This window comes from Sycon ciliatum, chromosome 1 (assembly GCF_964019385.1).
Source record: "Sycon ciliatum chromosome 1, ocSycCili1.1, whole genome shotgun sequence".
NCBI lineage: Eukaryota > Metazoa > Porifera > Calcarea > Leucosolenida > Sycettidae > Sycon > Sycon ciliatum.
In genome coordinates, this window is record NC_088643.1 from 94205303 (window position 1) to 94217802 (window position 12500).

At 46.0% G+C, this 12500-nt stretch overlaps 1 protein-coding gene across 2 annotated transcripts in view; it reads left to right on the top strand.

The window, feature by feature from the left end:
- Window positions 1-12500, top strand: part of LOC135806591 (zonadhesin-like) — a 131243-nt gene that overhangs the window by 28302 nt on the left and 90441 nt on the right. For both annotated transcript variants that reach the window (XM_065320792.1, XM_065320793.1), the window contains exons 25-36: window positions 352-504; window positions 971-1091; window positions 1534-1872; window positions 2393-2491; window positions 2811-2937; window positions 7212-7276; window positions 8110-8162; window positions 8955-9033; window positions 9646-9695; window positions 10489-10537; window positions 11020-11063; window positions 11670-11727. In XM_065320792.1, coding sequence (XP_065176864.1) covers window positions 352-504; window positions 971-1091; window positions 1534-1872; window positions 2393-2491; window positions 2811-2937; window positions 7212-7276; window positions 8110-8162; window positions 8955-9033; window positions 9646-9695; window positions 10489-10537; window positions 11020-11063; window positions 11670-11727 — 1237 coding nt within the window. The remainder of the gene's footprint in view (window positions 1-351; window positions 505-970; window positions 1092-1533; window positions 1873-2392; window positions 2492-2810; window positions 2938-7211; window positions 7277-8109; window positions 8163-8954; window positions 9034-9645; window positions 9696-10488; window positions 10538-11019; window positions 11064-11669; window positions 11728-12500) is intronic.

Genomic DNA, 12500 nt, shown 5'->3' on the forward strand with positions numbered 1-12500 from the left:
GGGGGCATATCAAGCACTGATTCACCACACCATACAATGCATAGATATGTGATGATGTCCATTGCATAGCCTCTATTCACCTTGACGAGGGAGAGTGTTCACAGGATCTGGTGAGGTGGTTCCATTGATGGCAGGAGGTTATAGGTCACTCCGTACGGAGGTTTTCGCGTGCTCATGTGTCATATTGGCCATGCAACTCCATAACCAGTGACATAGTCGAATGACCTCTATGAACATACTGGTATATGCCTCACCTGTTGTTTGTTTGCAATTTATTGCTATGTGTTGTTTTCTGAAGGTGTAAGCTCATGCCAGGGAACACTTTGTTGCCTTTGCTTGTGTTGTGTTCAGTTCGATGGCACTGGTACCATTATCAAGTTAAAGCAAGAGCTTGACATTACCGTCAATGGAAAGCCGGTCATTGCACCATACGACATCTGCTCTATTCGCATATTGTACAACAATCTCTTTGTCATTGTCCAAGACGTGAAGCGCGACTTCAAAGTATGTCAACCAGAATACATATACATTATATCCAGTGACAGAGTATTCTGCCGTGAACACTGGGTGACTAGAAGCCGCGATGGGGGCTGAGTATTTTTTGTAGACCACCCCGGTTGCGAGGATTTTTCCAGACCAGTGCTTACTTTAAGATCCACAAGCAATTTGATTTTGGAAGTATTTTCTGTGCCTTGCGAGCAATGTAATGTTTATTATAGTACATTACTATTTTAAACGCCGCATAGAGTTATTTATTGGGTCCCTGATCACTTGTTTATATAGTTCATTCACTAATGATGATCAGAGGTGGACAAGTTTGTAATTTCTCTAGCTGTTTCTGGTACAGTGTTGGTCGTGCAGGCAGTGTAGTCAGAGCAAAGGGAAAGTACCTAGGTCGGGATCCGTCAGCTGTTTAACAATTTGTCACTGTTTTCTTTTCCTTCGCATCCCTCTGATTGTTCTGTTGTAGGTATCATGGGACGGGTCAATGCGTGTATATGTGGAAGTAGATCCTTGCTATGGGCACAGGATGCAGGGTCTATGTGGTGACTTTGATGGTGATGCCAGCAACGACTTGAGGGCCAGAAGCGGTTAGTTCAGTTGATGAATTTGTCAGCCACCATTGCCATTGTGAATCTGTGTGTACCAGCCACCGTTGCCATTGTGAATCTGTGTGTACCAGCCAACATTGCCATTGTGAATCTGTGGGTACCAGCCAACATTGCCATTATGAATCTGTGTGTACCAGAAAAACCTGCCCTGACCGGGGTGCAGCGCACTCTCTCCTGATGTAGGACTCTCTCCTGATGTAGGACTCTCTCCTGATGTAGCAGGATTCCGCTTGATCCAGGGATGGACGTTCGATCCACAGCACTTTGGTGCATGAATATTTGTCCGGTCAATGCAGGATTCCGCTTGGCACGGGTCCAGCAAACGCTGTGTTTTACTGCAGCAGAGTTGTGAATGTTGACATCCTGTTGGAGTACATTGCCTTGTTGTGAAATTCCTCTTCTCGTGTCTTTTTCTTCTCAGGTATTCAAGAAGCAAACGTGTATGCTTTTGGTAACTCCTGGAAGGTGGATGCCAATGCATTGGACACACCGTTGCAGTACAAGAGTGCATGTGACTTGAAGGGCTCCTGGCGGAGATTGTACTCTCAAAGCAAGTGCCAGCGAGTGCTACTGGCAGATGATTTCGCGGCATGCCGTGATGTAGTCGATGTTTCCTATTATCTGGACCGTTGTGTCGAGTCCACGTGTGCCTGCGATCTGCCTGGTGATGGTAGATGTCTGTGTACATCCATTGCACATTACGCTCACGCGTGCGGACGCCATGGTATCTGCGTGAAATGGAGAGAGCAGTTTGGTTGTCGTAAGTCCAGCACTTTGCTTGTTCTTCAACCTCTGGGTGTTCCTCTTGGTAGCCTATGGTATGTTTGGCAACAATCTGCCTTATTCTAATTCTGAACTTGCTCAAACTCGCTCTATTTGAAGCTATGACCTTTCCTGATGTACGAGTATACAGCAAGGAGTTTCAAGTCAGATGGGCCTTTTAGTGTTTCAATGCTTTTATACATACATTATGAATTTCTGATCACAAGTGGCATTTTGTAAACTTTCGAATTTCGAGTAACGAGACCCAGAGAGCTAGAGTTCTCAAACCTCTCATTGCGCGATTCCATTCAACCGGGTTTTGTATCATTCGTTTTCAGTTTACGGCCTGTGTTGTTGTTGTTGTTGTCGTCGTCGTCGTCGTCGTCGGTGGTGGTGGTGCTGCTGCTGCTGCTGCTGCTGCTGCTGCTGCTGTTGTTGTTGTTGTTGTTGTTGTTGTTGTTGTTGTTGTTGTTGTTGTTGTTGTTGTTGTTGTTGTTGTTGTTGTTGTTGTTGTGCAGCAATGCAATGTACTGGTAGCAGTGAGTATGATCCATGCAGCTGTCCTAACCGTTGTCCACTCACTGATAGCGATTGCACTCGCTCCGACTTCTATGAAGGTCAGTTTTATGTGATTGTGCCTTTGTCGCCCTTTTATTTTTTATGACCGTCATTGTTTGGACTATCTACTTTTTTGTACGGCTTGACCTTATTGCCGTTTGATCTTTTCGTTTCCAGTCAACACATGCTATTCTTGTTTGTGTAGTGTGTTTGTTTGACTAGCGATGTTCCACACAGCTTGTACGCATTGTGTTTGCATGTAGCAAACGCCAAGAGTGCTACTCTAGGATCGCTTGTAGTGTTTTGACTGGGTTTAGGTGGATGTTTACGTTTCATGATTCTTGTTGCTTCCTCCCATGTAATGTGTTGTGCACATAGGCTGTACATGTCCCAGTGGAACCGTGTACGATGGTATGGATTGCGTGCCATGCCCAACATGTTTGAGCACCACTCAGACAGCAAACGTTTCAGTAGGAAGAATTGAACAAAGCAATGGAGTTCTGTTGTAAGTACTTCTAGGGAGTAGTGAGTATTTGGTGTTGGTATTGAAGAGTGGTGGAATATTAGTAGCTCTATGCATTTCTACTAATTTTCTAGAAGATGAGAAATTGAGGAGCAAAACATTATCCCTTTAGAAGGTGGCCCATACTGCATCGGATTTGACGTACGCAAATGGGAACCTCAACAGGTTGAAACTTAAGTCTAATCTCGCTCAAAAATTCAACGATCTAATTATCCAGGTCGAAGAGAAAACTCTCAGTTGCTTGTAGAAATAACCCTGCGATCAATGGTTCCCAGCATGAATCTCGCTCGAAAGGCAGGCGGCAATCACAGCAACTTGAAAAGCGTGCAAAACGACTCGAGTTACGAGAATTTTGAGACTTTTCTTGTGTTGGCAGAAATGGAATATGTCAACAGCCTCTTGTAATTTGTGTAGCACAAGGTTATGTCTACCCTTTGCGGGAAAAAAATGGAGACTACATTCGGATTTAATAAACTTGGATGTGTAGCAAATAATAATAGTGAAGCAGAGAAAGTACCAATAGGTACAAGTTGCTAGCAACAGTTGATCAATTGAACCAGGTTATAATGAACACAGTCTGATCTTCAACCTTCCAGGTAGCGAGGTAGGGAGGCTATTGGTTTGCACATTTGGAGATAGTTATGTTCTAGCTAGGTGTCAGGCCGGTGAATGTCTCAACACTCCTTATCAGGCCGTTGAATGTCTCAGCACTCCTTGTCAGGCCGTTGAATGTCTCAGCACTCCTTGTCAGGCCGGTGAATGTCTCAGCACTCCTTGTCAGGCCGTTGAATGTCTCGGCACTCCTTGTCAGGCTGGTGAATGTCTCAGCACTCCTTGTCAGGCCGGTGAATGTCTCAGCACTCCTTGTCAGGCCGGTGAATGTCTCAGCACTCCTTGTCAGGCCGGTGAATGTCTCAGCACTCCTTGTCAGGCCGTTGAATGTCTCAGCACTCCTTGTCAGGCCGTTGAATGTCTCAGCACTCCTTGTCAGGCCGTTGAATGTCTCAGCACTCCTTGTCAGGCCGGTGAATGTCTCAGCACTCCTTATAAGGTTTGTGTCCAATTGTTGCACTATCCGACTGTTCATAACCAGGTTCAAATGATAGTTTGTTGCTCGTAACTCGTGCTCAATGGTCCTTTCGCTTCAAGACAAATCGTAGGAGCAGATAACCGAGGCACTAGGAATGAGGCAAGAGCAAAACAGGCCACATGCAGTTCTCTCAGCGTGGAGGTTGTGTATTTGTTCAACATAGTCCAGGACTCCTCGCAACTTGCAATATCAGCCCTGTCTACTAGGCAGAAACTGCCCCAACCAGACTCACTAGCGCGCGACCCAGACATGCATGCAATGCAGCATGTCTCTTGTTTGCAAGAAAATCTCATAGCCTAGAGCAAGCCACATAGAAATTTGAAAGCTCGTCACTTTTGCAAGCAAGCAGGCAGGGACTACAGAGGGGTGTGGCAAAATCTCAGATAGCACCAGATTGAACTTCGAGACCCGGTTCAGGGCGCCTTGGGTTTGTTGTTAGCAGTGTCAAGAATATGACCCCGTGCAGTGGCCAATTGATTGGGTTGGAATTCACTCTTTTACTCCTGGACCACCATATTGCATTTCTCCAATACAAGTCTCCATGTCTGTTTTCACCAGCTGGGCCAGCTGTTGGGTTTCCTCCGCAAAGTGTGCAGCTCTGGTCCTGTTGTCCGGACGTAAGAATATACGCAGTACCCTGGTCACGCCAAATTAGCCACCAATGGCTGCAGCATCTTAGTAAATACAAATTGAGTGAATAGAAGCACTGCAAGTACGAAAAACCGAGCCTGGTCCTTGAACTGCCATTGGAAAGCAAGAAGGTGCTGTTTTTTCATGGCTGAGCATGGCGAAATAGCGTAAGAAAAGAATTTTTCACTCACCAGTTTCTTTCCGCATACTGCTACTCTTCCACTGCGCAACTCTCCCCAACCTGCCATCGGGCCTTGTGTTTCCTCGTGGTAACTTAGTTTGGAGTTTGGAATAATCAAGTTCAGACTGACAAAAACAGAACTCAGCACTAGCTGCATGATCAAGTGTCACAGATAAATCCCAGCTGTCTTCTAGCGTTGGGCCCAGACATGTGTGCAAGCTTCTCGTTTGCAAGCGTATTATGCAGCCCAGAGCAAGCCACATAGAACTTAGCGACTCCGTTACTTTCGCAAACAAGCGGGAGGGACCACAGTGGGGTAAGACATAATCTCAGCTAGCTGAATTTTTACTTTTGAGGTGCGGTTTGGGGCGACATGAGTGCTGTTGTTAGCTATGTCCAGAACATGAGCCAAGACAAAGGCCACCTGCCGGGCCTGAAAAGTTACTCATTTGCTTGTTGACGACAAGACCGCATTTTTCCAGGTCGGTTCTCACAAGGTGGGAAACCCACCGAGTCCCTCTGCAGAGTTTGCTCCTCCGGTCCCGTCATCCAGATAATTATAAGAAAATGCAGATACCTTGGTTGCGCCAATGGGTGACTAAAGGCCGCAGCACTTTCGTAAATGCAAATGGGGTAGGCTTGAGGCCGAACTGCAGCGCAGCAAATGGAAACCGGGCCTGGAAGACATAGGAACTTCCTATGTTCTTGGGCAATTGGGATATGATGGTAGCCATTCTTTAGGTAAAACGTGAACAGAAAACAACCGGGATCGAAAAGATTCGGGACTAGTCTCAGGTCCTCAGCGCTAAAGTGAGAGTCGGCCAAATTACTATTGAGGAAGCGGAGGTCTATGATCAGCCTCAGTTTTCCATTGCCTTTTGGGACAACGCCCAGCGGGCTGACCACATGGGTAGCATCCCCCCCCCCCCCCCCCCCCACTATCTCAACTGCCCCCGAAGGCAGCATCAGAAGTATTTGGTCAGACACAAAACTGAAGCCTCTGCTCAACTTGCAAGTTGTTGATTGGACAAAATTCCTGGAATATGGTGTCCCGGGCTGAAACCGTTCTCTCGGCTGCTGTTGCCTGAGATGAAGAGCTGTGGATTCTGCCTCAGCAATTCTTTTGCCGTCTGCAAGGCTATCAGCCACGCTTCCCTCCTCGTAAACTCTACCTGTTTCCCAGTCAAATGAGTCAGCGATTTTCAGCTGTTTTGCCTGTTGCAGATCTCACTCTTACCCTGAGCTAGGAGTTCTTAGGCCTCGGGTGCGGAGTCCGGCGGTACCGATAAGGCGGCATCCACCTTTTGCAAGACCGTCTCGTTTGTGGCGAACTGGGCCTGTAGACCCGGCGACTTGAGCTTCTTGGGAGCTTGGCCTTGTTGATTTCGTAGTGACTGAGCTGCCTTCAGTGTTGCCACCTCAGCGCAGGCCGCCATGGCCTCCTCTTGCACTCCCTTGATCTGTGTTGAGAGGTTGGTAAACGCGGAGGCGAACCACGACGGCATCTCCTCACCTGCTGAGCTTGTTGTTGGTGGGTCAGGTGAGATGGCGGAGGTGGCAGGTGAGCGTCGTCTGGTGGTCCTGTCAGGCTCCGGAGGAGCCGCGGTTCCTTGGCTGCGAGTGGACATGGGCATGTTTGAGAAGGCAGGGGCGACAAAATACAAAACAGCCATAATGAAGAACACGATAACAACATCTTATGTACCAATACTTTCCCCTAAATTCAATACAATGTAACAATTGTCCACGGATTCGACACAAGCACTTATTTCATCGTCGCCCTACTCCTTCATTTCATAAATGGTCGGGTACTGGCTATGGATGGCAGCTGTCGGTACCAGTGTGCTTGGCACCCACTGTTGTGGGCACTGTCACCTTATGTGGCCCAACTGCTGGCAGGAGTTTGGCCCCCATTAGAAAATGGTCCATGGCCTGACCATCTACGCTCAAACTGACAGCTGGATCCGGAATTGCTGTGACAGAAATTTCGTAGGTGAGGTGTTCCTGCTTGAAAACTATCTCGCATTTGGCGAGGTGGCATAGAGGGCGGGCTATAGATGTGGCTCCGGCAGTTTGTTTGTCATCAGCTAGACTGTCCCAAAAGTTGTCCTCCTCATTTTAACTCTCACTGTCTCCCAGTGAAATGGGTCGACTGTTTTAGTTGTGTCTGCCTTTTGATGATCTCTTTCTCACCCCATGTGTTTGTGTGTGCTTGTGTGTGTGTGCTTGTGTGTGTGTGCTTGTGTGTGTGTGTGTGTGTGTGTGTGTGTGTGTGTGTGTGTGTGTGTGTGTGTGCGTGTGTGCGTGTGCGTGTGTGTACATGCATGCATGCGTGTGTTTGTATGTGCTCTTCAGTGAATGCTTGGCTGGACATTCTGCTATGACACCACTCTGTGCACCTGTTTCTCAGCCAGTGTGTGGTAAGTTCAGTCTGTTTGGAATCCGTGTGCAGCATCTAAATCGATTTCTGTGTGCGTGTGCATGTGTGTGCGGGCGGGCGGGCGGGCGGGCAGGCGTGTGTTGGTGCATGTTGGTGCATGTGCATGTGCGTGTGCGTGTATGTGCACTTGGTTGTTTTGTACTTTTGTGACCATAGTGCCATGATACGTATACCTGTACCTTTTATTTATGTATAAACTCGGATGTTGAGCCAATACAGTCGACCTACCCTTATAACGATAACCTCTATAACGATTACCCTTATAACGATATTTTTCTGCCAAACCAAATCACTCCATTGACTTTTGTATACAATGCCCTACCCTTATAACAATATTGCTATAACGATATTACCCCTATAACGATGTAAAATGGCCTGACCAATCAACATTTTCCATTTTATAACAATATCTAGCAGGGAAGATGTAGAGCCCACTATCCAGGTAGGGCAAGCTTCACTTGATAAGTCGCTGGGACATGACGAAATGCAATGGGCCACCAGTGGGCACCTTGCTGTGTACATAACGTGCATGTATGTCAGTTTTTCATGCTAGGAAGAGTGTAAAAAATGAACAAAAATCCATGCATTATGACGTGTATGTATGAAATGGACCAGTTACCCCTATAACAATATTTCTTGGTCTGACGCAAATATCGTTATAAGGGTAGGTCGACTGTAGTAATATGGAAAGAGAAAATCTATCTCACTATCTGACTGTATTATCTCGTTACCTTGGTTACCTTGGTGGACTGTTAGTCATAACTAGTAGCTTATAGGTCCTTTTCTCTTTTCTTATGTTTTGTGATTTTGAAGGGCCTGGTCCTGATTGTTCAGATATTGTTTGTCCGCTCGTCAGCTGCCCGCAGGTGAGTAATGTTATCTGGTATGTACTGTACTCGTGCTGTTAGTGGCACTATGTTTCCAAAGTCCATAACAGATTGCGCACTAATCAAGAGAGGGCACTCTTTTATTTAATGATGGTACATTTACGCCATCCGGCATAAAAACAAAGGAGGCGAAGAAAAGCAGAGCCTAAAATGATGAGTTTAGTTTACTGTGAATTATCACGACTCAACAGAAACGGCAACAAGAACTGCTATTTTTATAGTGAAACCACTAGTGCATTGACATGAACAAGAACATTACTAAACAACACCATACTTGCAAATGCACATTCACTTGATTACAAGCCCGGGAGGTGGGGGGGGGGGGGGGGGGAGGGGCACTATGCAAGGGAGGGTTTTATTTCTTCATCGGCTCTCAGAGACAGGGGCACTATTCGAGAAGGGGTACTATTCGAGAAGGGATACTATTCAAGAGGGGCTCTAATCAAGCGAGTACGGTCTATATGTTATTGTATGATTGCTGCGAGCATTGTGGCATGTCAAGCAAGATTCACTAGATCACATTCTGCGATGTGATGTGCAACATGCAGCACTTGTGAAAGTGTTCACTGCATGCAGCACACAGCTATATGTTTTCTGACGACTGCTTTGGCATGAAGTTTTCAGTTGCAACTTACATAACAAAGTTAAAAACTCAAACTGACTGTACCGCTTCTCTTCATTATTTATGTGTTTATGTTGGCTGTACATGTACTAATGCATGTAGTGCTTGAATTGATTATTTTCATCTGTTCTCTGCCATTGTATGCACAGTGCCAAACACCTGTTTTGCTACCCCCTCCTGCCTACGTACCAGAACCGAGCGTGGAAGTATGCTGTAAACATAAATGCCGTAAGTGGGATAATTGCCAGTGTTGTCTCTATACGTGTTTTGACAGCTTTTTGAGGTACAGTCAGATCTCGCTTACCCAGTCCTCTTTTATCCGGATCCCTCGCCATCCGGAAGAAAATCGTTGGTTACCGATTACAGCATATGCCATGCATACGTACAGTATGTGTGTTCGGTTATCCGGTTCCCTCGTCTATCCGGATATTTTTGTGGAAAACGGATGTGTGCGGTTAAACGAGGTCTGGCTGTATTACGGTTGTACTTGGGGGCGCTGCCGTATTGGATTGGATTGGTTTATTTAACGTCGAATAACAAGTATCTTCGGCAATACTGGCTGGGGTGCATTGTTGTCGCTAGGGGAACCCAATTTTTTGCCTAAATTGAAAACTCCACGCAAATTGCCTGAAATAATGTGACGGTTATTTCAGACAGGCAATGCTAAAAGACAAGCAACAACTTTAGGAGACACGGCATCCTTCAAGCACGTTCCCGCGCCTTGTCTGTCCAAAGTTTGATACTTGTGCATTGTATGAAGAGTGTAAAGCCTCCCAGCTATGTGCAGATCACTGCACTCACCTTATTGTGTTCGGTTGTGTGTGTATTTCTTTTGTACAGTTAAAAAACTATGTACACCATGCAACCGGACAGATCCATCGGGCAATACAGTAAGAACATACACATCTCTACTCCAGACTTGCTGTGACTGACACTGTCGCAGTCATAGGGTTTGGGCATGTACTCTATCTGCGGATAGGATTTCCCGTTGCTCTAATGTCCACAGTCAACCAGATATCACTGGTATTGTCATGTTCTCGTATTAAAGCTCATCAATTGAATGTGCATTGAGTGTGTATTGAGTGTGCATTGAGGAGTCAATCATAAAGAACAATCACCGACACACACACACACACACACACACACACACACACACACACACACACACACACACACACACACACACACACACACACACACACTAAGTAAGCATCGCCTTGGTCATCATGTTTACGATATGGTACCAGTGTTTCACATTGCAGTGTGCTTCTTTCTTCGACGTATGTGTGTGTGTATGTGTGTGTGTGTGTGTGTGTGTATGTGTGTGTGTGTGTGTGTGTGTGTGTGTGTGTGTGTGTGTGTGTGTGTGTGTGTGTGTGTGTGTGTGTGTGTGTGTGTGTGTGTATGTGTGTGTGTGTGTGTGTATGTGTGTGTGTGTGTGTGTGCATGCGTATGTGTGTGTGTGTGTGTGCGCATGCGTTTGTCTATGCACGCATGTGTATGCATTGCTGTATGCCTTGATATATGTGTGTATGTGTGTGTGTGTGTGTGTGTGTGTGTGTGTGTGTGTGTGTGTGTGTGTGTGTGTGTGTGTGTGTGTGTGTGTGTGTGCGTGTTTGTCTGTGCACACATGTGTGTTTTCGTTACTGTATTGTGTTCCTATGTGTGTGCACGTGTATACAGTGCAAACCGAGTATGGTACCATCGCCGGACCCATGTTGTCCAGATACCCGTAAGAAAATATTCTTTGTGTTATTGCCAAACAAGAATGCTCAATTTTACCAATGCATCGACCATCTTAGTTACTTACTGGTGTCTCTTAGAAACTGTGAACTAAACCCAAGCATTGACACTTTGACACGGCCCAGGATTCAAAACAAATTGCCCTTTAGTAACAACACATTTTTTGGTCATTTTGATCCAGTGACATTAGGACTATGTTATAACCATACTATGTCTTCTTGTACTCGGCTTGTGGTACTCATTTTATCGTATAGTGTGACATGATTAATTTTGAATGCATGTATGTGGTACTTTGTGTGTACTTCAGTACAAATGTACCCGCATGTACTCATGTTGGCTGTGTGCGTGCATGCATGCATGTGTGTGTGTGTGTGTGTATATATGTGTGTGTGTGTGTGTGTGTGTGTGTGTGTGTGTGTGTGTGTGTGCGCGCGTGCGTGCGTGCATGCGTGTGTGCTAAATCACCCTCAGCTGGATGTCTGGAGTGCCCTGATCGTCCAATATGTAGTTGCAAGGTATGAGGGTGTACATGACTTGGTCACATTGATTTGATGTTAGTTGTGCATGCTGTGCATGTGTGCATGTGTGCATGTGTGTCTCATCAGTACACATGGTGTACTTGGGAAGGTGTAGCTTGTGCGAGGGTGGGGATGCAACTTTATGGAGGGCATTGTGTAGAGCTTCACTCTGTACTTGCAGACATGTTGTTCATAATGGGTAGAGCTCTTTTCGCCTGGGGAAAAGAAGAAAGAGAAGTCATAAGGCTTCAGAAGAATGTTTTCTGGTACCTATCAGCAGGTAGAGATGGAGACTCCCTCGATTCACGCGAAGGCCTGTGGGGAATTCATAAATACAAATACAAATAGGTGACCTTGTGCATGTGCTGAACACCATAGCCAGTATAGCCAGTATAGCCAGTATAGCCAGTATAGTAGTAGGAGTGTAGAGATTGCTGTTTGACTGTATGTACTGTAGCTCTCTGAGTGGCATCTGCACCTTTGCTCTTTGATTGTACTACTGTTTGTCATTGTAATGCTCTGCTCTGCTCTGCTCTGCTCTGCTCTGCTGTGCTGTGCTGTGCCGTACCGTGCTGTGCTCTGTTGTGTTGTGTTGTGCTACAGTATCACAGTGCCGTGTCACAATGGAACCCACTCACTTGCTGTAAAAATTACTTCTGCGGTGAGTTGACCTGCAACAAACACAACACTTGCATTCTGCTTCACTACATCTATCATGCATTCAGATGCATCACCTGTTTCAGCACAGCATTCAGATGCATCACCTGTTTCAGCACAGCATTCAGATGCATCACCTGTTTCAGCACAGCATTCAGATGCATCACCTGTTTCAGCACAGCATTCAGATGCATCACCTGTTTCAGCACAGCATTCAGATGCATCACCTGTTTCAGCACAGCATTCAGATGCATCACCTGTTTCAGCACAGCATTCAGATGCATCACCTGTTTCAGCACAGCATTCAGATGCATCACCTGTTTCAGCACAGCATTCAGATGCATCACCTGTTTCAGCACAGCATTCAGATGCATCACCTGTTTCAGCACAGCATTCAGATGCATCACCTGTTTCAGCACAGCATTCAGATGCATCACCTGTTTCAGCACAGCATTCAGATGCATCACCTGTTTCAGCACAGCATTCAGATGCATCACCTGTTTCAGCACAGCATTCAGATGCATCACCTGTTTCAGCACAGCATTCAGATGCATCACCTGTTTCAGCACAGCATTCAGATGCATCACCTGTTTCAGCACAGCATTCAGATGCATCACCTGTTTCAGCACAGCATTCAGATGCATCACCTGTTTCAGCACAGTTTATAGAAATACTGTGCACAGCACAAGGCGAACTGAACTACTGTGAAGGAAGTCGGTGAGCAGATAACTAACGTTAGTTCGTTGACCAATCCGATTTTTATGTAATGTTTTCCTT